Source organism: Phocoena sinus, chromosome 19 (assembly GCF_008692025.1).
Source record: "Phocoena sinus isolate mPhoSin1 chromosome 19, mPhoSin1.pri, whole genome shotgun sequence".
NCBI classification, from domain to species: Eukaryota; Metazoa; Chordata; class Mammalia; order Artiodactyla; family Phocoenidae; genus Phocoena; species Phocoena sinus.
In genome coordinates, this window is record NC_045781.1 from 9,668,119 (window position 1) to 9,688,435 (window position 20,317).

Here is a 20,317-nt window from a genome sequence, read left to right on the forward strand (position 1 = left end):
AAATATAATCACAAGTATCCTTATAGGAGGGAGGCAAAGGGAGATTTGACAGAAGAGAGAGGGCAATGTGACAACCTCAGCAGAGAGAGAGATCTGAAGATGCTGTGGTTCTTTGAAGGTGGAGGAAGTGGCCATGAGCCACAGAAAGCAGGCAGCCCCCTGAAGCTGGAAAAGGCAAGGAGATGGATTCTCCCCTAGAGCCCCAGGAGGAATGCAGTCCTCTTGATGCACTGATTTTAGGACTTCTGACCTCCTGGACTGTAAGATAATAAATCTACATCGGGTTGTTAAATCTTTTTTATTTATTTATTTTGGCCGCGGCGGGTCTTAGTTGCGGCATGCGCGTGGGATCTAGTTCCCGGACCAGGGATCAAACCCTGGCCCCCTGCTTTGGGAGCACAGAGTCTTACCCACTGGACCACCAGGGAAGTCCCCAAATCTATGTTGTTTTTTGTTTTAAAGCTTTTTTGTAAATTTTATTTATTTTTGGCTGCGTTGGGTCTTCGTTGCTGCGCACGGGCTTTCTCTAGTTGCGACGAGCGGGGGCTACTCTTCCTTGTGGTGCGCGGGCTTCCCGTTGTGGTGGCTTCTCTTGTTGCACAGCACGGGCTCTAGGCACGTGGGCTTCAGTAGTTGTGGCTCGCGAGCCCTAGAGCACAGGCTCAGTAGTTGTGGCGCACGGGCTTAGCTGCTCCGCGGCGTGTGGGATCTTCCTGGACCAGGGCTCGAACCCGTGTCCCCTGAATTGGCAGGCAGACTCCCAACCACTGCGCCACCAGGGAAGCCCTCTATTTTGTTTTAAGCCACTAAATTTGTAGCAATTTGATACGGTGACAATAGGAAACCATATTTTCTATACCCCCATCCATTCAGGGGCTCAAGCCAGAAAGTTAGGAGTCACCCTTGACCTCCTCCTCCCCTCCATCCCCCTTAAGCAGGGCTATTGATTTCACCTCCTAGACAGTTCTTGACTCCAACCACTTGTCTCCAGATCCCTGTACTTGCAGGTTTGGAAGGTGATCTAAGCCACCATCGTGCCTCACCTGGATCCTTACACCAACCTACTGTTAGTCAAAATTTCAGAAACAAAGACCTGATTGAAATAAAAAGATGTTTACTGGGGGTTTGTTTGGACTGCAGCCCAGGAGACACAGATTCAAGAAGCACTTGAATTGTTCTCCGCTGGATTACAAAATAGGGGAGGCTTATAAAAGCAAACTTGCAAAGTTACAGTTAGTTACGTGAGTTGTTTCTCAAGAATTATAATTGGAGCTGGCAAACAGTAAGGGTGCTTGTTAAGTAAGAATTGGTTGGGGTCCGAAATGGTTGCACGGTTACAAGGAGAGAACTTGAGAGGAAAAGGCTGCAGCCGGCAGGTATTGTTCTGACTACAGCTGGTGGTGTCCTCGGATCCCACACAGTTCAAAGAAAGTTCAAGTTCTCAGTGGTGCAGAGAGGTGTCTGAGACCAGACGCTCAAAGGCCGCTTGACTCCGTTTTTGAACACCTGAACTGGGGTCACTCTATTATAATTTCAATTCGTCATCACTCCTGACTGGGCTTACCGCTTCCCACTCTTGCTTTCCTCTGCTTTTCATCCAGTAGCTGATACAATCATTTCAAAGTGCAAATCTGATCGTGTAACTTACGTGCTTAACTTCTTTCCATGATTCCCTGTTGTTCTCAGGAGAAAGGAACACAGTTCTTAAGGGGGCCCCAGCCTGGTCTGGCCCCTGCGGACTGTTTCATCACGCCTCACTCCCTGTGCACCCGGCTCTTTGCTCTTAGCATCCCAGCCTCCTGCCTCAGGACCTTCATCCCTGCTGCTCCCTCCGCCTGGGACACCTACCCTCATTTCTCATTTGCCTTATGAAATATTTACAACGTGCTAATGTTACAAGGAACAATGAACATCCCTGTCTTGACCATCCAGTTCAAGGGCAAAATGTCATCAATTTAGGCGAAACCTGCCTAATTACTCCTCCTGGATAACAGCCTTCTCCTTGCCCACCAGAAGCAACCAATATCGCAACTGGGGCATCTTTTATTGCTCCCACATTCCTTTAAACTTATAGGGCAGGTGCTTACAAACCCAGCAATCCATACCAGTCATTTGTTTTTTCGGGGTTTTTTTTTTGCGGTACGCGGGCCTCTCACGGCTGTGGCCTCTCCCGTTGTGGAGCACAGGCTCCGGACGCGCAGTCTCAGCGGCCACGGCTCACGGGCCCAGCCGCTCCGCGGCATGTGGGATCTTCCCGGACCGGGGCTCGAACCCGCGTCCCCTGCATCGGCAGGCGGACTCTCAACCGCTGCGCCACCAGGGAAGCCCCATTTGCTTATTTTTTAACTTTAGAGGAAGGATAACATCCTGAATGTATTCTTCTGCAGCTTGCTGTGGTCTGCTGATGTTATGTTGGGGGGATTCATCCATGTGTATACTTATATCTTTAGTTAATTCAGTTTCATTGCTGTCTAGCTTTCCACTCTATCAATATACCAAAACTTATAACCTCATTCTCCTATTAATGGGCACTTAGTTACCAGTGTTTCTATTAACAAAGAGCATGCACTGGGGTGTGCAGTGGGAACATCGTCAGCTATCGGTTAAGCTGTCTCCCCAGGCAGTCATGTCAATGTCCGTTCTCACCCACAGGGTGTAAATAGTCTGTTGTTTCACCTCCACGCCAACAATCAGTATTGTTAGACTTTAAAAATGTTGCCAATCTGATAGGCGTGAAATGCCTGTCTCACTACGGTTTTAATTTCATTTCCTGCCATTTAAAACTACCCTGAGTACCATTTTTCACCTATGAGATCGGCAAAGATAAAAATCCGTTGCTGACGCTATTTGCCATTGGAAGGAAGTGGGCACTTCCACGGGGAGTTTGGCCGGGGGAGGTGTGTACATTGGCCCAGCTCAAGGCAGGGCATCGGCCAACTCTAATAGGAAGCTTACATGTCTGTATCTTAGTTTTTCTGTTTTACGTCAGGTAGAGAAGGAGCGTACATTCATTCTCTCAGTCTGCTTGTTTTCCGAATGGACCGATCTCCCCCATACCCCACTCCAGGCCACACATCCTCTTATTTCCCCTCCAGTCGCCCCCCTACCCCCACCCCCTCCCCCAGGATGAATCCCTAGGCTTTTCACAGAACACAGGAGGTGTGGCTGCTTCACCTGCAGTTAGGAGAGGCTAACAGGGATATCTGGCTGCTTCTTAAACAGACTTTCAGTCAACTCCCTTCCCACTTACACTGCAGCTGTTTCAGATGACTCCTCAAATTTGAGGGAATTTTGCTGCTTCAAGTTGGTTCTCAGCTGTTGTTCTCTTCTAGGTTATTTTTCTCAGGACTGCTAAGATCTTTTCACTCATCTGGGTGCTTTTCATCTTTCCAAGCATTCTTGCGGTTGCATCTTCTTCCGTTCTCTCAAAATCTGTAGGATTTTGCCCTCTAAAAGTCCCTCTCAGAGAAAACTGGAACAAACCAGCGATGTTGGATTGGAATAGAAACATAAAAAGTGTGTGCCAACGATCATGCTTCTTGGTATTTATCCAAAGGAGCTGAAAACGTGTATCGACACAAAAACCTGCACACAAATGTTTAGAGCAGCTTTAAATTCATAATGGCCCAAACTTGGACGCAGCCAAGAGGTCCTTCTGCAGGTGAATGGATAAATAAACTGCGGTACATCCAGACAATGGGTTATTATTCAGTGCTATAAAGCTATGAGCTATTAAGCCGTGAAAAGATACGGAGGAAACGTAAATGCATATTGCTCAGCAAAAGAAGCCAACCTGAAAAGGCTACATACTGTTTGATTCCAACTATATGCTATTCTGGAAAAGGCAAAATTGCAGAGACATTAAAAAAATCATTGGCTGCCAGGGGTTGGGGGAAGGGAGGGATGAACAGGCAGAGCGCAGAGGATTTTTAGGGCGGGGGAACTATTCTGTATAGACACTCTACTGGTAGATACATGTCATTTATACATTTGTCCAAACCTAAAGAATGTACAAGAGTGAACTCTAATATAATCTACAGACTTTGGGTAGTAATGGTGTTGATGTAGGTTTATCAGTTGTAACAAATATACAATAGATGTGTGGGATATCGATAGCGGGGGAGGCTGTGAGGGTTAGGGTTGGGGGCATACGGGACTTCTCCGTACTTTCTACCCACTTTTGCTGTGAACTACTCTAAAAATAAAGTCTATTTTAAAATGTGTGCATGGTGTAGGGATTAGATAGTTATTCTGTGTTTTGCCTTGTTTGTGTTTTTCTTCTAGGTCTGTGCATCGAGAGGGCCTGGGAGTGGCAACACCTCATTAGCAATGAGCACACCCAGCACCCACATCTTGGCTTCTAAACACCATTTCCCACTAAAAGAAACCGGGGACCCTTGCAGAGATGGATGGTTTCAGGGCTGAGGCAGAGAAAAAAACAAGATGTGCCTAGATCATTCTGTGCCGGAGAGCAAGAAAGTATTCAAAGAATGGTGAAGAAACGTCAATAGGACACAGAAGCCAGCTCGAAAGGGGTCCTGCTGGCCAAACTGGACACAATTTGAGCATCAAAATAGAGAGCAATGTTATAACCCATTAAATAAAATAGGAACCTGGAGCACCCTGATGGGACCTCACCCTCCCCAGAGGGTGTGAGTGGCTGATGCTCTCATGTCTCAGGCAGTCATTTACCCAAGGCAACACTGAAAGAGAGGGACCAAGAAAGTCAACCACTCGTCCACAACCCACTGCCCCATCTAACTGTAGTGGTTTCAAAACAGATCCACAAATTCTGATACTCTCATTCATCAAAGGTCTACGTCTCCTTCCCCTCCACCCCCTCCTTTGAATCTTGGCTGGACTTAGTGACTTGCTAATAACTGAGAGAACACAGCAGAAGCGATCATGCATGACACCCAAGGGCTTCTGCTTTGTCTACTGAAATATATTTGGAGTGCTGAGCTGCCATGTAAGGAATCTGATTACTTTGGGGCTGCCACGTTTGAAGGAAGCTCAAGGCCACATACAGACACTCCAGTCAACAATCCTAATCTCTGAGTCATAGTAGTCCAGCCACCTGAGTGAAGTCACTGGGACCCTCTGTGCCAACCCACTTGCTAGCTGAATACCTGAGTGACCTCAGTCATTGCTACAAGGAACCAAAGAATCTTCCAGCTGAGCCTCGCTGGAATTCCTGAGCCACAGAATCTGTGGGCATAATAAAACAACTGTTGCAAGCCACTAAATTTTTGGTCATTTGTTACAAAGAAAGAAGAAGCAGAATACTATGTCAGATCACCTCTTTGTCCCTGAGGACTTCTCAACATTTTGTTATTCCTCGGATCCGGATTTCTTTCTTTTTTCCAGTTTCTCCAAGGTTAAATTTGGGGAAGGGAACCAGCAGTCCATACTGGTTCATCACTTTATCATCTGGTATGTTTTGCAGTTTTCTTTTTTTTTTTTAATTAATTAATTAATTTAATTTTGGCTGTGTTGGGTCTTTGTTGCCGCATGTGGGCTTTCTCTAGTTGTGGCAAGCGGGGGCAACACCTCATTGCAGTGCACGGGCTTCTCACTGCAGTGGCTTCTCTTGTTGCTGGGCCCGGGCTCTAGGCACGTGGGCTTCAGTAGTTGCAACACGCGGGCTTAGTAGTTGCGGCACGCGGGCCCTAGAGCGCACAGGCTTCAGTAGTTGCGGCGCATGGGCTCAGGAGTTGTGGCTCGCAAGCTCTAGAGAGCAGGCTCAGTGGTTGTGGCACGTGGGCTTAGTTGCTCCGCAGCATGTGGGATCTTTCTGGACCAGGGCTCAAACCAGTGTCCCTTGCATTGGCAGGCAGATTCTTAACCACTGCACCACCAGGGAAGTCGCATTCTGCAGTTTTCAACTATGAACTTAGGTTTGGTCTATATTAGTCTGCTGTAATTCTGCATGAGGCTGGTTGAGGGTGTTTTCCCTGGCTTTGGCCAGAGCCTACTTTCAGTTTATTTCAATGCTTGGGGTTTCCTGAACAGCTCCGTAAGGGTATACCCAAACCCCAATCAGGCCTGAAGAAAAGCCTGTGGTTATGAATTCCCTGAGGAAAAATTCCCTCCACCCAGAGCCTAAGCCAAAATGAACAAGTTTCCTAGGTATGCCTCAATGGTATCAATCAGATTTTTTTCTACCACATTCTTTCATTCAAGATATAGCCCTTCAAGGGACTAAGTTTCATGCCAGGGCCTCTGCTTCTCTAATAAGTGCTTGGCCCAAGGTCCAGCACCTGTTAAAATCCAAGACTTTATACGATCCAGCAATCCCACTCCTGGGCATATATTCAGACAAAACTATAATTCGAAAAGATACATGCACCCCTATGTTCATAGCAGCACTATTTACAATAGCCAAGACATGGAAGCAACCTAAATATCCATCAACAGATGAATGGATAAAGAAGATGTGGTATGTATATACAATGGAATATTACTCAGCCATAAAAAAGAATGAAATAATGCCATGTGCAGCAACATGGATGGACCTAGAGATTATCATACTAAGTGAAGTAACTCAGAGAAAGACAAAATCATATATCACTTCTATGTGGAATCTAAAATATGACACAAATGAACTTATTTACAAAACAGAAATAGACTCACAGACCTAGAGAACGGACTTGTGGTTGCCAAGAAGGAGGGGCAGGAAGGATTGGGAGTTTGGGATTAGCAGATGCAAATTATCATATACAGAATGTATAAGCAACAAGGTCCTACTGTAGAGCACAGGGAACTATATTCAATAGCCTGTGACAAACCATAATGGAGAATATGAAAGAGACTATATATATATATATATATATACACACACACACATGTATATATATATACACGTGAGTAGAACTAAATCCCTTTGCTGTGCAGCAGAAATTAACTTGGGCCCAGGATATTTCTCATGTTCTCTCTGAGCTCAGCTGTACCTTTAAAAGGAAGTTTGATTCTTTAACCCAGTTATTTCTGGGTATTTATCAGAGGCAGCCACACTGCAGAAGCACCAGTCTCAGAGTCTCCTTCACAAAACACATTCATCAGATGGCACCATTCTCTGTTTACTGGCTGTTCGATAAAGACCGAGAATCTTTACCTGGTTTAAAAGCTCAGCTCCGTCTGGCCCCTGCTAGCACAGCACTCACCCCACCCTCACCACGCCCATCTCCCCTGCTCTCTCCACTCAAGGTGGAGAATAGAAGATATCACCCTCTTCTGTTATTAAATAGGCTCTGCCCCCTTCTGCCTCAGGGCCTTTGCATATGCTATTCCCACTGATTGCAACTCTTTTCTACCAGACCTGTTTCACCTTTTTTACACCTTCAGGGCTTGGCTCAAACTCACTCATCACTTCCTCAGGGAAGCCATCTGACCTCCCCCCAAACAAGGTCAGACAGACCTCAGTTACACCCTCAAGCTCCTATATTTCTTTACGGCACTAATCACAATGCCAGAAGAATTATAGTTGAAGTATAAATTACAATTATGAAAACTATCCACTTAGTTGCAAGAATATTTTAATGGCTGCCTCCCCCAGGGGACTGTGCGCTCTGCAAGGGCCCAGCCTGTGGGCACCACCAGTGCCCAGCTAAGGACAGGCAGAGAACAGGAGCTCAACAAATGTGTGGTGAATTAACAAAATACAAATAAGTGCAGAACCAGGGTAAAAAACTAGGAGCCCTGATTTCCCGGCCACAGGCTCACCTTCAATAGGCCAGGCGTGAAGGATCCCTTTCTCGGGACCCACATTCTCAGCAAAATCACCAACCTACCCGCCCCCAGCTTAGATGGCGAGATAAGAGGAACGGACCATATCAATAAATGTCTTGAGTTTTAATGAGTCTGCCATAGAGCGTTCTTCCCCACTTCTCCATCGTGGGGGCCCAGATCTCAGCTCAGGTTGGGGTAAGAGTGGGGGAGGGGAATAAATGCGAATGGGACTGAGGGACTGGGGCTGGGAGAAGAGGGACCAGGTGAGGAGCAGCAAGAAGGAGCTAACCCCAGGCCCTGAGACAAGCCAGACAGCCAAGCCCTTTTAGCATCCAGGGAACAACACGGTGACCAAACAAAATACATGTGGTCCTTATCGGCAAAGTGGTGTCATATTGTGCCCAAAGCTCCAGGGCGAGTCTGTATTGGGCTCTAAGTGCCTACTGGGGGCACTCTCAGCCTGGAGAGTCAGGAGGAAGCCCATCCTGTACCTGGAACTTGGGCAGAAGGCGCGATCTTGGCCTGGAGGGTGGGAAGGACCCACCAACTTGGGCCTGGAGAGCTGGGAGGGGGACCTCCTCGGGTCAAGAGGGGGTCTCATCTTGGGCCTGATGAAGAGAACCATAGGGGGGGTCCCTGGAGCCCATAATTAAGTACGTAGTTTAAACAGCATGGGAGAAGCAAAAAGAAGCAGAACCAAACCTAAGGGTACAGCTGGACCCAGGAAACAAGATCAGGCCAAGGGGGTGGAGCTAAGCCCAAGGAGAAGGAGCCAGGAGGCAGAAGGGCAAGGACTAGAAGGAGGAGATGGAATCAGAGCCAAGCCTGAGGAGCAGAAAAAGGGTCCAGATTAGAGGGCAGAATTCCAGAAGTGGGACTAGGGCCAGAGACATCAGGGAATCTGCGCTAGAAGCAGGACCAGCCCCTGTGAACAGAAACCAAACTGAGGAAGGCAGACAGAAAGGAGAGGTGAGGCTCTGCGAACCGCTAAGATGGAGACAGATTAAGGAGTGGCTAGTTACCCAGGAGTTTGAGCCAAGCTTCAGACAACACACAAGCTCTGAACCAGGGAGCAAGCGCCAAGGCCAGGGGGAGGAACCAGATGCTAGGGCCTGGCAGGGCTGCACAGCATTAACCCCCCATCCTCCCCCCTCCCTCCCCCCACACACAGAGCATTATCCAGGGGGCGGGGTTATCTCTGAGGGTGACAGTAAGATGGGTGGGTGGCTAAACAGGGCACAGAGCCAGGTCCCAGAGGCCGCAAGGCCTACCCCCTGGGCTCAGTCAGGCGGGAGAGTGGGGCACAGATAGGCTCGCGGTCCCGGGTCTTGTTCGGGCTCGGTGCCCGGCACGCCGCGGATGTCGGGCAGCAGGCGGCAGCCGGCCACGATGTCCAGGCGCTCGGCCAGCGCGCAGAGGTCCCCCCGCGCCAGGCGCACGCTGTGGGCCGCCGCCAATCCCGCCGCCTGGGCAGCCGCCAGCCTACCGGCCAGGGCGGCCACATCACGGCCCGCGCGGCGGTACACGCCGCTCACCGCGGCCGCTACGTCGTGGTCCAGCCGCGCCTGGCTCTCAGCCAGCCGGAGCTGCAGCAGCGAACGCGCGGGGGCGGGCGCCGGGGCCTCCTCCTCTCCCCAGGCCTCCCCGGCAGTCTCCCGCTGCACCACGAGCGGAGGCAGATCCCTCGGCGCGGCCTTCGGCTCCGGCTCCGAGTCCGAGTCGGTCTCCGCGGCCTCCCCGACCACCCGCAGTCCCGTGGGGCGGCCGCGCGTCGGGCCCGAGAGGACCAGGTACAGCTCCTCCTCCTCCGACGAGGACACAGAGAGCTCCGAGTCCGTCTCGGCCGCCTCCCCCGGCACCACCGTCTCAGGCCTCCGCAGCGGCCTCCGCCGACGACTCTGGGACGCCATGGCGCGAGCTAGGGAGAAGACGCGCGAAGGGATGATATGAGAGGCGGGCGCCCTGCCGTGGTTAAAAGGCGCAAGTTCTGGATTCTCAGCCCCTCCACTGACTACCTTAGCAATCTGGGGCCATCTGCTTCCCCTGCCTGGGCCTCAGTTTCCTTTTCTGCATCATCATCCCTGATGACGATGATGATGGGGGCTACTGGACCCCAGCCTCCTCAGTGTACTGATGGGAAAACTGAGGACCACCAGCTCGATCAAGGCTGAGGCACGAGTACCCGGAGTCCCAAACTAAGCTCTTTCCGATTTTGCCTCCTAGCAGAGGCCACACCCTCTTCCAAGCCTGTGTCAGATTCGGAAGCACACGGGCTCCTGAGCCGTTCAGGTACAAGTGCCTGGGTCACAGAAAGGGTAACAGCCCAACTGGACTCTGGCAAGGGTGCACTAAGGGCGGGGTAGGGAGCGCTATCACCGAAGACCGTACCGAGTCACCGGAGCGCCCAGCCTGCGGGATCCGCTACCTAGCCGAAGTGCGGAGTCTTCACCGAGAAAGGAGAAGGCGGCAGCCCCAACCAATAGGGGAGCAGGTTGGGCGGGTGTTGGCGGCCAATCACCTGGGCCGCTCGCCTACCAACCAGGAAGCAAGCCCTCAGGACCAGCTTTGAAGGGTGTGTGTGAAGAGCCACGTGAATATGGGCACGGCCAATAGGAAAGCTGTTGGGCTGGCGCTTCCGGGTTGTGCTGCGAGGCGTGTAGACAGACGGGGACTCTAAATGACGAGAAGTCACGTGTAACAAGCGACTCGGCCAATGGAAATGCTCGAGGACCCGGAAACGGGGAAGAAGCAGAGGAAAGGGCGGAGATGCTTGTCACGTGCGGCCAATATAGACAAAGCAGGCCCTCCCCCTAGTCTCCCAAGTTCAGGCGCGCACCACAAGAGCCCAGAAAAGGAAGGCGGGGCTAGCCCGAAACACCAATGGAAGCGAGAGTGGGCGGGCTCGCGCTTAGGCGCAGGAGGCGGAGCTTGCCCAGCCGGGCCAATGAGGACACGAGGCGGTGGACGGTTGTTAGGCAGGGAAGGTCGGCGCATGGCTGACGCGGCACTGTTCGAGTTTCTGCACACGGAAATGGTAGCGGAGCTGTGGGCGCAAGATCCGGACCCCGGCCCCGGGGTGAGCGCCGGGCCCCGGGGGGAAGCAGGCACGGTCCGCGGCGGGAAGGCCGGGTCGAGGCCCCGGGAGGAGCAGAGGGCGCGGTAGCGGCCCGGGTCGGACCCCCGCCCCGCCCCTGCCTCGCTGGGCGACATCAGGCGCCAGCTTCCGCCTCTGCAAAGCGGGGTCGCAGCAGGGCCGGCCTCGAGGGTCTCAGCTAGAACTGAGCGAGACAGTTCGGGGTCAGGCTCTTAGCTCAAAGCCTGGCACAGAGTAAGCGGGTAGCAATTACGGTAATTACGATTACTGGGTATATGTTGAGAAGTTGTATATTGAGCCTGGGTTGAATCCCGCCTGCATCACTCATACTGGGTGTGAGAGCTAGTGATTCGACCTCTGTGTGCCTCAGTTTCCTCCCTTGTAAAATGAGATCATAACAGCACCTAAGACTCCGAGCGAGACATTTATTCATTCAGCAAACTTACTGAGCGCCTACTGTATTCAGGGCACTGTTTCCCTGTCCTCGTGAAGCTTACGTTTTAGTAGGGGAGTCAAAACAAACAATAAATAAAAATAGAATGTGCCACCAGCTAGTGAGTAGTTTTATAAAGACAACTTCAGCCGAGTCGGGGAAAGAAGAGAGGTGGAGTGGTGGATGGTGGAGGAAAGCCTTTTGAGGAAGAGAAGGGAGGAAGCAAGCCCCGAGGATAAGTGGAGGGAAGAGCATTCCAGGAAGGGGGAAGCCTTCTGCGAAGCCCTGCGGAAGGAGCGTGCTTGGCATCTTGGAAGTTGGCCCTTGTGAAAAATAAATGCTCAGACTTCAAAGCACTTAGTACGATGTCTAGCACCTAATCAGCCCTCAAAACACGGAGCTCTTGTTTTAAAGTCTGTTACCAAGAAGAAAGGGTGACGGAGAGAGTAGGTGCTTAATAAGTGGGGCTGTGCTCACTTTTTTCATTATTATTCTATGATCATCATCGTCAATATGCAAGACATTTTTATTGGTCTGTGTTTTCGTCCCAATCCAGGAGGACAAAGGTGTTGCTTGTTATCATCTCAACATAGTTTTTTCAAGTTCATTCATTCAACAGACTGTCACTAAAACCTGCAAGGTGCCAAGCCTTACTGTAGGCTCTGGGGATTATTCAGCGAACCATGCCAAAACCCTTGCCCTCCTGGAGCTTACGTTATAGTGGGGTAGGCGGGCAAATCAGATAAATGAGTATATATTGTACCTTGGGAAAATGCTTTGAGAACGTTAGCGCGTGGGAGAGGGAGTGTGCACTGGCCTGTGTTTTGGGGAGGGGGCTGCAGTGTCTCAGCACCCCATCCATCCTGGCTTTCAAACCAGAAACCCGGGAGTCCCTGACATCTGCCTTTCCTCCCTCACCTCCAGCCATCAGCCAGGCCCTTCCTGTTGTGCCGTCCAAATATGGTTCCCATCTGGCCCCTCCCTGCTTTGGTCTGGCTTCCCTCCTCTCTGCCTTGTACCAGCGTCCTCCCTCATCTTCCAGCTCATTTCAGCTGTCACATTGTCACTGCCATGACACCTATTAAATCCTTCAGATCTTGGCTCAAATGTCCCCTCCTCGGGGAAGCCCTCCCTGAGCCCCCAGTGGAAGTGGGGTATCCTTGTATCACAATAAGTATGTATGTGAATTATGTATCCATATGATCCTTCGATTCACAGCCTCTCCTCTGCCAGGCTGCCTGCTGTGTGGTGTGGATGGGGACCGGGTCTGTGTTGATCACCCCATAGTAGGTCCTCAGCATGGATTTGTTGAAGTGAGTGCAGCCCCTGTGCCATGGAGGGTGTGGGCGGGACTGGCATTCACTTAGTATCGTGGCCAATAATAGCACCCATCATGTGACCTGGTGGGCTTCACATTCCTGATTTCATTTGATCCACCTAACAACCCACAAAGGTCAGCACGATCCTCCCCACTTTGCAGATGAGGAAACAGAGGCTTTTATAGATGGAGTCTTCACTGTCAAGTGGCAGAGTCAGGAATGTAACTGGGCCTCCCACTTCCAAAGCCTGTGCTATAAACTCTCTCCTGTCTTTCTCAGTGTCTTCTCTGACACTCTGGGAGGATTTTAATGGGTTCCTGTGGCCAAGCAAGTAGGGGGGACAGGCGGTTACTCAGCTTTGCTCAGCACAGGGCTTTTAGAGCACGAACGCGCCTGTGACCCTTGGGCGTGGCTCTCTGCCCAGCTGCCTCTGCAGTTCTGCTGTTGGGGTCCCACACCAGAGATTCTGGTGGAGCTGGGCCAGGTGGCCCGGGCGTCAGGCCTCAGAGCTTCTGGGTGGTTCCTGTGTGCAGCCAGGGGAAGGACTGCCGTCTCCCCACATTCTTTCAAGCTGGGGAGCCCCGTTTCTTAGCACGTCATGGGCAGCTGCCCTGTTTTCGCGCAGTCTTTTCTCTTTTGCTCCCGGCCCCTCCCCTCTCTGCTCCTTCTCTTTGGTCCAGCAAGTGTCCTGTCTGAACGCCACGCAGGCCTTCTGTTTCTTGGGTACTTATCATGTCTCCAGCGCAGGATTTTATCTGATTCGGTCCTCAGAACAGCACTCTGAGGTTGACGTCATCATCCCATTTTACAGGGGAGGGACTGAGGCACCAGAGAAGGAGGGCTTCTCCGACGCTGCACAGCCAGGATCAAAGGCAAAATCAGGACTCGGGCATCCGTGCCAGAGCTTGTCTGTGGCATTAGGCCTGCCCCGCCCACCTGCCCCAGAACCCTTTGAGGAAAGCGATGGTGGCTGGTTCATCTCTGTCCCCGCAGCACAGGCGCCCAGGAGCCACAGTCATTGTTTAGGGCTTTTTGATCTCCATGTCCTGCCTGGTTATTTGTGGCTGTTGAATGGATTCTCCTGAACGGTTACAGGTTGAATGGAAGACTGGCCGGAGGAACTGGGAGGTCGAAGGGCCTTTGTTATCAAAGAGGGAAAAGTTCCAGGAGTCAGAGGAAGAGGCTGTGGTTTGTCCACCTCAGGAGCTTTGAAGATATGTGGGCAAAGGAGTGAACCCCTGTGTGTGTGTAATGAGCTGTCATCCACTGGCCACTGGCCTGGGAACGGCCCTGCTGGGCAGGCCCTGGTCCACCGAGGCCCAGTGAGTGCCCAGGCCAGCCCCTTCTCTCAGGAGGGCCTGTGGTGGATGTAGCAGCCATCAGATACAGTCCTGTCCTCAGGCAAGAGCCTGGAAAACCAACCAGTTCCTGGCACAGTGGATAGCAGGGGGCAGAGCCCTGGAGCGGGCGCAGTGCATCCGAGGCCACAGAGCCAGCAGTGGGGTCTCCATGCGGGAACTGGGGCTCTGTCCTGAGGGCGGTGGGGGCCATAGAAGGTTTAAACTGAGGTGTGCCAGGCTCAGATTTACTTTTCCGGAAGTCCTCCCTGGCCACGTGGATGAGACTGGATGGAGATTGGGTGGGGAAGGGTGCTGCTGCAGGAGCCCGAGCAGCGGTGAGGGGTAGACGGAAGGCAGGTGGAGGGGGGGCTGGGTGAGCTCGGAGAGTGTCAGGGGAGAAGGTGGGATTTGGGGTTGTCTGGGCGACAGGGTGGGAGGTGTGCTCTCACCCTGTCACTCACCTGGTCACACAGCATAGTTCTCTTGGGTCTTCTGGGGCCATTCACCTTGGGGAAGCCGGAAATCATCCCTTCTCCCTGTGCTTTTTTAAAATATATATAAACTTATTTATTTTTGGCTGCGTTGGGTCTTCGTTGCTGCACACGGGCTTTCTCTAGTTGTGGCGAGAGGGGGCTACTCTTCGTTGCAGTGCGCACGCTTCTCATTGCGGTCGCTTCTCTTGTTGCGGAGCACGGGCTCTAGGCGCGCGGGCTTCAGTAGTTGTGGCACGTGGGCTCAGTAGTTGTGGCTCGCGGGCTCTAGAGTGCAGGCTCAGTAGTTGTGGCGCACGGGCTTAGTTGCTCCGCGGCACGTGGGATCTTCCGGGACCAGGGCTCGAACCCGCGTCCCCTGCATCGGCAGGTGGATTCCTAACCACTGCGCCACCGGGGAAGCCCTCCCTGTGCTTTTCTTAAGGCAGGAACCAGTGCTGCTCCTTCCTGGGATGCCCTGCCCTGGGCCAGCACAGAGTGGCTCCGTGGGTGGGGCTCGAACCTCACAAATAACTAATAACTAAGGGGCCAGGCAGGCCAGGCAGGCCAGGCACACAGGCCCCCACCCAGCTCCATCGAGTTTCAGTCCAGGAAGGGACCAGGGGGGAGGCAGTTTGGTTTACTTGTTTTCCATTCGTCCTACTCAGAGTTCTGCGGCCCTTTTCGGTCTGGACGCTTGAATCTGCCTTTAGCAGAGCACATGTTCCTCTTACGCTCCTTTCATTATTTCTTCTCCAGCACTGTTCCATCTCTCGCAGTCAGAGGAATCCTAGACTTCCTAGGTCTCTTTCCGCATGTCAACTTTTCTCTCATTTTTTTCCCTACCTCGTGGTTTCCTTTTTTCCTAACCATCTGTGAGGTTTTACCTACCTTCCAGATTTGTCTCTTTTTCAGCTCCCTCACGAACAAACGTTTCTTTTGGCTACCGTTTCATTTCTAAGAACGTTCCCTTGTCCGATTGTCCCTTCCTCCAAGTGCCCGTGCTGCTTCATGGATGCCCCTCGTGCCCACACTGATAAGCCTCCTCTGAGGGGTCCCCCGTTTCTCCCATTATCTCGGTTCCTCTCCATGGGCTGTTGTGTCAACTCGGCTGAGGCAGGCGTGGGGAGCCCAGAAATGCACCGGCTCTGGGCTGGGCTCCAGAGGCTTCCAATGGGATGGGAGTGTCCCGCCTTGCCCTCCCTCCTCAGGAATGACGAACTCGTGTCTGGAGAGCTTTGGTAGGGATTGGGGCTTGAACACCGCTGAGTCCTGGGAGGCGGCTGCCAGAGAGCAGGTGGGGTTCTGCCACCCTCCTCCTCCGCCCTCTCTCCCGAGTCACCCGCTCATCCTCCGCCCTTCCCTCCCCACCGCCTCTCCTCCTCCCTGCTCGCATTATTCCCCCCTCCCCACCACCCCCAGTCTCTGCAGTGCAGCGGATATTTAACTGGCCCCTTTCAAGGGCTGGGGACCATGGAGCCAACAGCAACAGCTGCTGTAGAGCGAGCTGCCGGTCACACCACCCTCCGCCCTCTCACCAGCTTGTCATCCCCTGGGTGCCCGTCATCCCCACTAGGCTTGCTAGGCGAGCTCCCGGAGGCCAGTCAGGAAATGTCTGTGGGACGAACAGGGGAGTCCTGGGGTCTTCCCTGTCCCTCGGGACACAGATGCACTTAGAGCGGAGCCCAGCCAGGCCCCCTCGGGTAGCTCACCTCTAGGAGGGAGGTGACGCAGGGTGGCAGTGATCCAGGTGCTGAGATCCGCCAGCCCACAGAACAGAGCCCCTCCTTCACGGGGCTCTCCTTCCCTTTCCCCATCAGCTCGTCACGCAGGTTGACAGGTGCAGAGGCTGCAGATAACGATGATGGTAGCGCTTCCTGAGCCAGACTCTGAGCGCTTGGCTTGCACTTACCCACTCCCTTAATCCGCATGAGGACCCTGGAAAGGTCCTCATTTTACACGTGAGGAAACTGAGGCACGGGGCAGCTGGTAGGGGTCAGGGACTGATCTGGCCCCGGACCCCGGAACCAGCCACCAGGCACATGTCCCCCTCTCTGCCTCTCATGCCCCAAGCTCAGATCCCGCACATCCTGAGTCTACGAGCCCTCCCCGCAAGGCCGGCCCTCCTGCGCTGGAAGAAACCAGAGAGCGCACGCCAGTGCCACCAGCAGGAAGCTGTGTCCTTCCCCAGGCCCGGTTCTCGCGGGAAGAGCACAGGATAGCGGGACAGGGCCTGCATATCACGTAGCCCAGCAGAGCAGAGGGCCGGCACGCAGGCCGCCTCTGCTCCGACCTCCCTACGCCTGGCGCGTCCCCCCAGCGGGCCTCAGCCCTTGCCACTTCCCTGGCGCAGGGACAGCTGGGGGTGTTGCCCCGGCCGCCCACCCATCTGCCACCTACCTGCAGGAGCCAGACCTGCTCAGGTCCGAAGGACAGCCCCGTGGCTGAGGGTGCCTCTGGGAGGTGTGACCTAACCCCTCTGTGCCTGGTCTCCAGGTGTGAAATACAGCCTACCTTATGGGGTTGTTAAAATTAAACAAGGGGGTCTGTACAGGGCACCCGGCACAGCGTGTGCTTGAGTCCCAGTTCCTCACTTTGCTCGTTCAGCATCTGTTTCTAACGCACCTCCTCCGGTGTGCCCAGCCCCGTGTTGGTCACCACAGGCTGTCCTGGTATTTCTGACGCCCCCAGTCTGGGCCAGCCTCCCTCGCCTGCTCAGCTCTCTCCAGGTCACACAGATCAAAAACACACACAGGTCAGCTCTCCTCCAGCCTCGCCGTCCACACTCCTGGGCACGTGGACAGATACCAGGTGCAGCCCTCCTGCCACCCCTGTCCCCGTGCCTCAGCCCCTCCACCGTGAGACCCTGGCCTGCCCTCCAGGAGGCCGCTTTGCCACCACTGCCTTCACCGGGCACCCGAGGGAACATTTCCCTCCCCTGTGCCCCTGTGCGTCCCTCCCAGGATTCTCAGCTAATATGTTAAGGCCTAATGATCACAGCTGACTTTTCAGCCCCCCTGCTAGCCAGAGGCCAGGGCCCATGCCTTGTGGCCCCCTTACTCGCCACATGAGCCCCAGGGCAGGTCGCCTTGAGTTTCTGGGGTAACGGGAGTGCTACTCCACAGGGTGTTGTAAGGACAGACACTGAAAGCGCACATAAGAAGTGATGGGTGTTATCAGGAAAGACTTGACCGGCAGGGTGAAGCTGAGCCTGGGGAAAACTCCCGTTTTTCCTGGAATGAAGGGGAGCGGGTTCTGAGGACTGATGGGGTTTCTGGAGGCGTGTGAGGAGGTGAAGGGGCAAAGCCAGCCTGTCCTGCCAACCTGTGCAGCAAGGCCCTTCCCTCTGGGCCTCCTCGCCCTGCGCGGGCAGGGACGGGCAAGTCCCCTCGCAGCCCCCACACCCAGCGGCTCCCGGCTCCCTCAGGTGACCGAGGGCCCCTGCGCCTCTCTTCCCTGGCCTTCTAGGGACAGAAGATGAGCCTGTCGGTCCTGGAGGGCATGGGCTTCCGCGTGGGCCAGGCCCTGGGCGAGAGGTGAGAGGTGGGCAGGAGCTGAGGTGGGGTCCCTTCCTAGGCACAGACGGGCGGGGAGGGTACCTTGCTCCACACAGGAACCCAGCCTGGTCTCCTCCCTCTTCCTCATCTCGGGGCTCCCCCCTCCCCTGGCCTGGGCCCCACCCCAGGCTGCCCCGGGAGACGCTAGCCTTCAGGGAGGAGCTGGACGTCCTCAAGTTCCTATGCAAAGACGTGTGGGCGGCCGTGTTCCAAAAGCAGATGGACAGCCTCCGCACCAATCACCAGGTGCGTGCCCACGCCCAGTGCCCAAAAGAGCCGGGGAGGGGACTCCCCCGCGCGGGGCGGTTGCGGCAGGCCCAGCCCGGCCACAGGGACCTGCCCAAGCTGGGAGGCAGGCACGGGCCCCCTCGGGGCCTCTGTGTCATCCTCCAGGGGAAGCCAGGAGGCTGCCGTGGGGCGTGGCAGCTGTTTCCCGCCTCCCCGCAGGCCTCCCAGGACGGGCCCCAGAGCCGGCAGAAGGCCCCTTGCGGCGGGCGGCACCTCGCCTCGGCCTGGTGCTTCTGGTCCGGACCTGGTCCTAGTTCCCATGAGGAGCCCGTGCTGTGCCGGGGCCCGGCGGGCCGCTCCACGGGCCTGGGCTGCAGCTTCTCACCACCACCCTGGAGGGTCACGCACCCAGCGGGGCAGGACGCCAGGCCCGGGGCCGAAGGCCCGTGCAGCTGTCCTTCGTGCAGCTCTGAAGGACGGGCCCGTGACCGACCACCACGGTTTTGAGGGAAGGGTCCTTCCAGACCTCAGCCCAGCGGGGCTGGTCCCTGGGTCCTTGCTTCCCCTCCCCCCTAACAAAGGTACAGGTGCTACCCCAGCCCCCATGGGCCCCTCCTCTGTCCCCAGGGGACCTACGTCCTGCAGGACCACAGCTTCCCCCTTCTCATCCGGATGGCCTCGGGTCTGCAGTACCTGGAGGAAGCGCCCAAGGTACGGGGGCGGTGCTGGGACTCCAGCCCCAGGCAGGCCCCTCCCCGAGCCCAGGACCCCGGGAGAGGGAGGGGCCCAGCGTGGCCCCCCTGGTCCTGGGTGTTGGCCTTCCCCCTCTGCCCACAGTGACCTGTGTCCCCCGCCCCCAGTTCCTGGCCTTCACCTGCGGCCTCCTACGGGGCACCCTCAGCACCCTGGGCATCAAGAGCCTGGTCACCGCCTCCGTGGCAGCCCTGCCCGCCTGTGAGTTGGGGTGAGGGGCTCCCGTCCGAGTGAGGCAGGGGTCCCCCTGCTCCAGGGGGGCCGAGGAGGTGGGGCCGGGCCACCCCAGCCCCATTTCACAGATGGGGAGCCTTGGGCCCCGACAGTTTAAGTCACATGCCCAGGCCACACAGCTGGTGCAGCACATCCATGCCCCTGCCCCTGGATGTCCCCCGCGGCCTGCTTCCCCTGGGGCATGCCAGCCTGGAGGAGACAGCCCTTGACGATGACCTGGTCTAGTGGTTTCGAACACTCTTCCCAGTGCGGGAACCCAGGTGGACATAATGGAAGTCACCCGGGTTGGTGCTGGGCTGAGGGGGCTCCACAGGCAGCCAGGCCCCATGGAACTTGCAGCCGGCGTGATGGGCTGTCCTTCTGACCCCCGGGTCCCCGCTGGCCCACAGTGCCCTCCATCAGACAGGCCGAGGCCCCACCCTTACCTGGGGGCAGCCTGCAGCCAACCCTCTAGTCCCCTTCCCTCCAGGTGTCTTCCCCTCTGCCAGTCCCCAGGCCCACTCATCACGGGGGACCTAGGAGGATCTGAGCAATACAAGCCCCAGAAGCCCGTGCCAGCCCCTTCCCCAGCAACCGACACGCTTGGCCTTCACGCCCCCCGTCACCCACACAGCCCTGGGATGCAGGCCAGGTGGGCAGGGAGCAACACCACCCTAGGCCGGTGAGGAAACCTGAGGCCCAGCTGAGGCCACCCAGGCTGTTAGCGCAGGACAGGGATGAACATCTCTGAGCTACTGGGGTGCTGCCTCTCCCCTCCGGTCCCAGCCTCAGGCTAAAGCCAGCCCTTCTCTTCCAGGTAAGTTCCAGGTGGTGATCCAGAGATCCTGAGGGAGCCCCAGGCCCCACCCCCAGCCGAGCCTCACGCCACCCCATCCCGGGGACCCAGCCGCTGCCCGTGGTGGTGGCTGGTGCTGGGGAGACGGGGTCCCACCGCTTCAGGGCCTCACAAGCGCTCAACAAATGGGTGTCATAGGGAGGTGGGGGTGTCCCGGGGGCAAGGTGGACCCCGCCCCAGTCGGGGCTGGTGTGGAGGGAGCCCACATCGGACACGTCCCTCCACATGGCAGGTGCTCAATAAAGGTTCTGTACGTGGGACCAGATTCCAAGTGGAAGGTGGGGGGTCACGCAGGGTGCTGGGGGCAGGGTCATCTGCAAAGGGGC

General features: G+C 55.2%; 2 protein-coding genes across 2 annotated transcripts; one reads left to right on the top strand and one right to left on the bottom strand.

Moving 5' to 3' along the window:
• Nucleotides 1-7,836: 7,836 nt before the first annotated feature.
• BLOC1S3 (biogenesis of lysosomal organelles complex 1 subunit 3) lies at nucleotides 7,837-10,251 on the bottom strand. The gene is made up of 2 exons (XM_032613544.1): nucleotides 10,117-10,251; nucleotides 7,837-9,646 (listed from the first exon to the last, which is right to left on the bottom strand). Exon 2 carries the CDS (start codon nucleotides 9,636-9,638, stop codon nucleotides 9,009-9,011), a length of 630 nt encoding a protein of 209 aa, XP_032469435.1. The 5' UTR covers nucleotides 9,639-9,646; nucleotides 10,117-10,251; the 3' UTR covers nucleotides 7,837-9,008.
• Nucleotides 10,252-10,441: 190 nt separating this feature from the next.
• Nucleotides 10,442-20,249, top strand: TRAPPC6A (trafficking protein particle complex 6A). Its single transcript, XM_032613543.1, has 6 exons — nucleotides 10,442-10,804; nucleotides 17,853-17,920; nucleotides 18,070-18,187; nucleotides 18,797-18,880; nucleotides 19,030-19,123; nucleotides 19,953-20,249. The coding sequence occupies exons 1-6, from the start codon at nucleotides 10,442-10,444 to the stop codon at nucleotides 19,982-19,984; spliced, it is 759 nt and encodes a 252-aa protein (XP_032469434.1). The 3' UTR covers nucleotides 19,985-20,249.
• Nucleotides 20,250-20,317: the final 68 nt, after the last annotated feature.

Excerpts from the sequence above, each read along its gene's own strand:
- BLOC1S3 (XM_032613544.1), bottom strand. The coding sequence starts at position 9,638 with ATGGCGTCCCAGAGTCGTCGGCGGAGGCCGCTGCGGAGGCCTGAGACG.
- TRAPPC6A (XM_032613543.1), top strand. The coding sequence starts at position 10,442 with ATGGAAATGCTCGAGGACCCGGAAACGGGGAAGAAGCAGAGGAAAGGG. Across the intron at positions 17,921-18,069 it reads GGCCAGGCCCTGGGCGAGAG|GCTGCCCCGGGAGACGCTAG; the intron begins GTGAGAGGTGGG and ends GCCCCACCCCAG. Across the intron at positions 19,124-19,952 it reads CGTGGCAGCCCTGCCCGCCT|GTAAGTTCCAGGTGGTGATC; the intron begins GTGAGTTGGGGT and ends CTTCTCTTCCAG.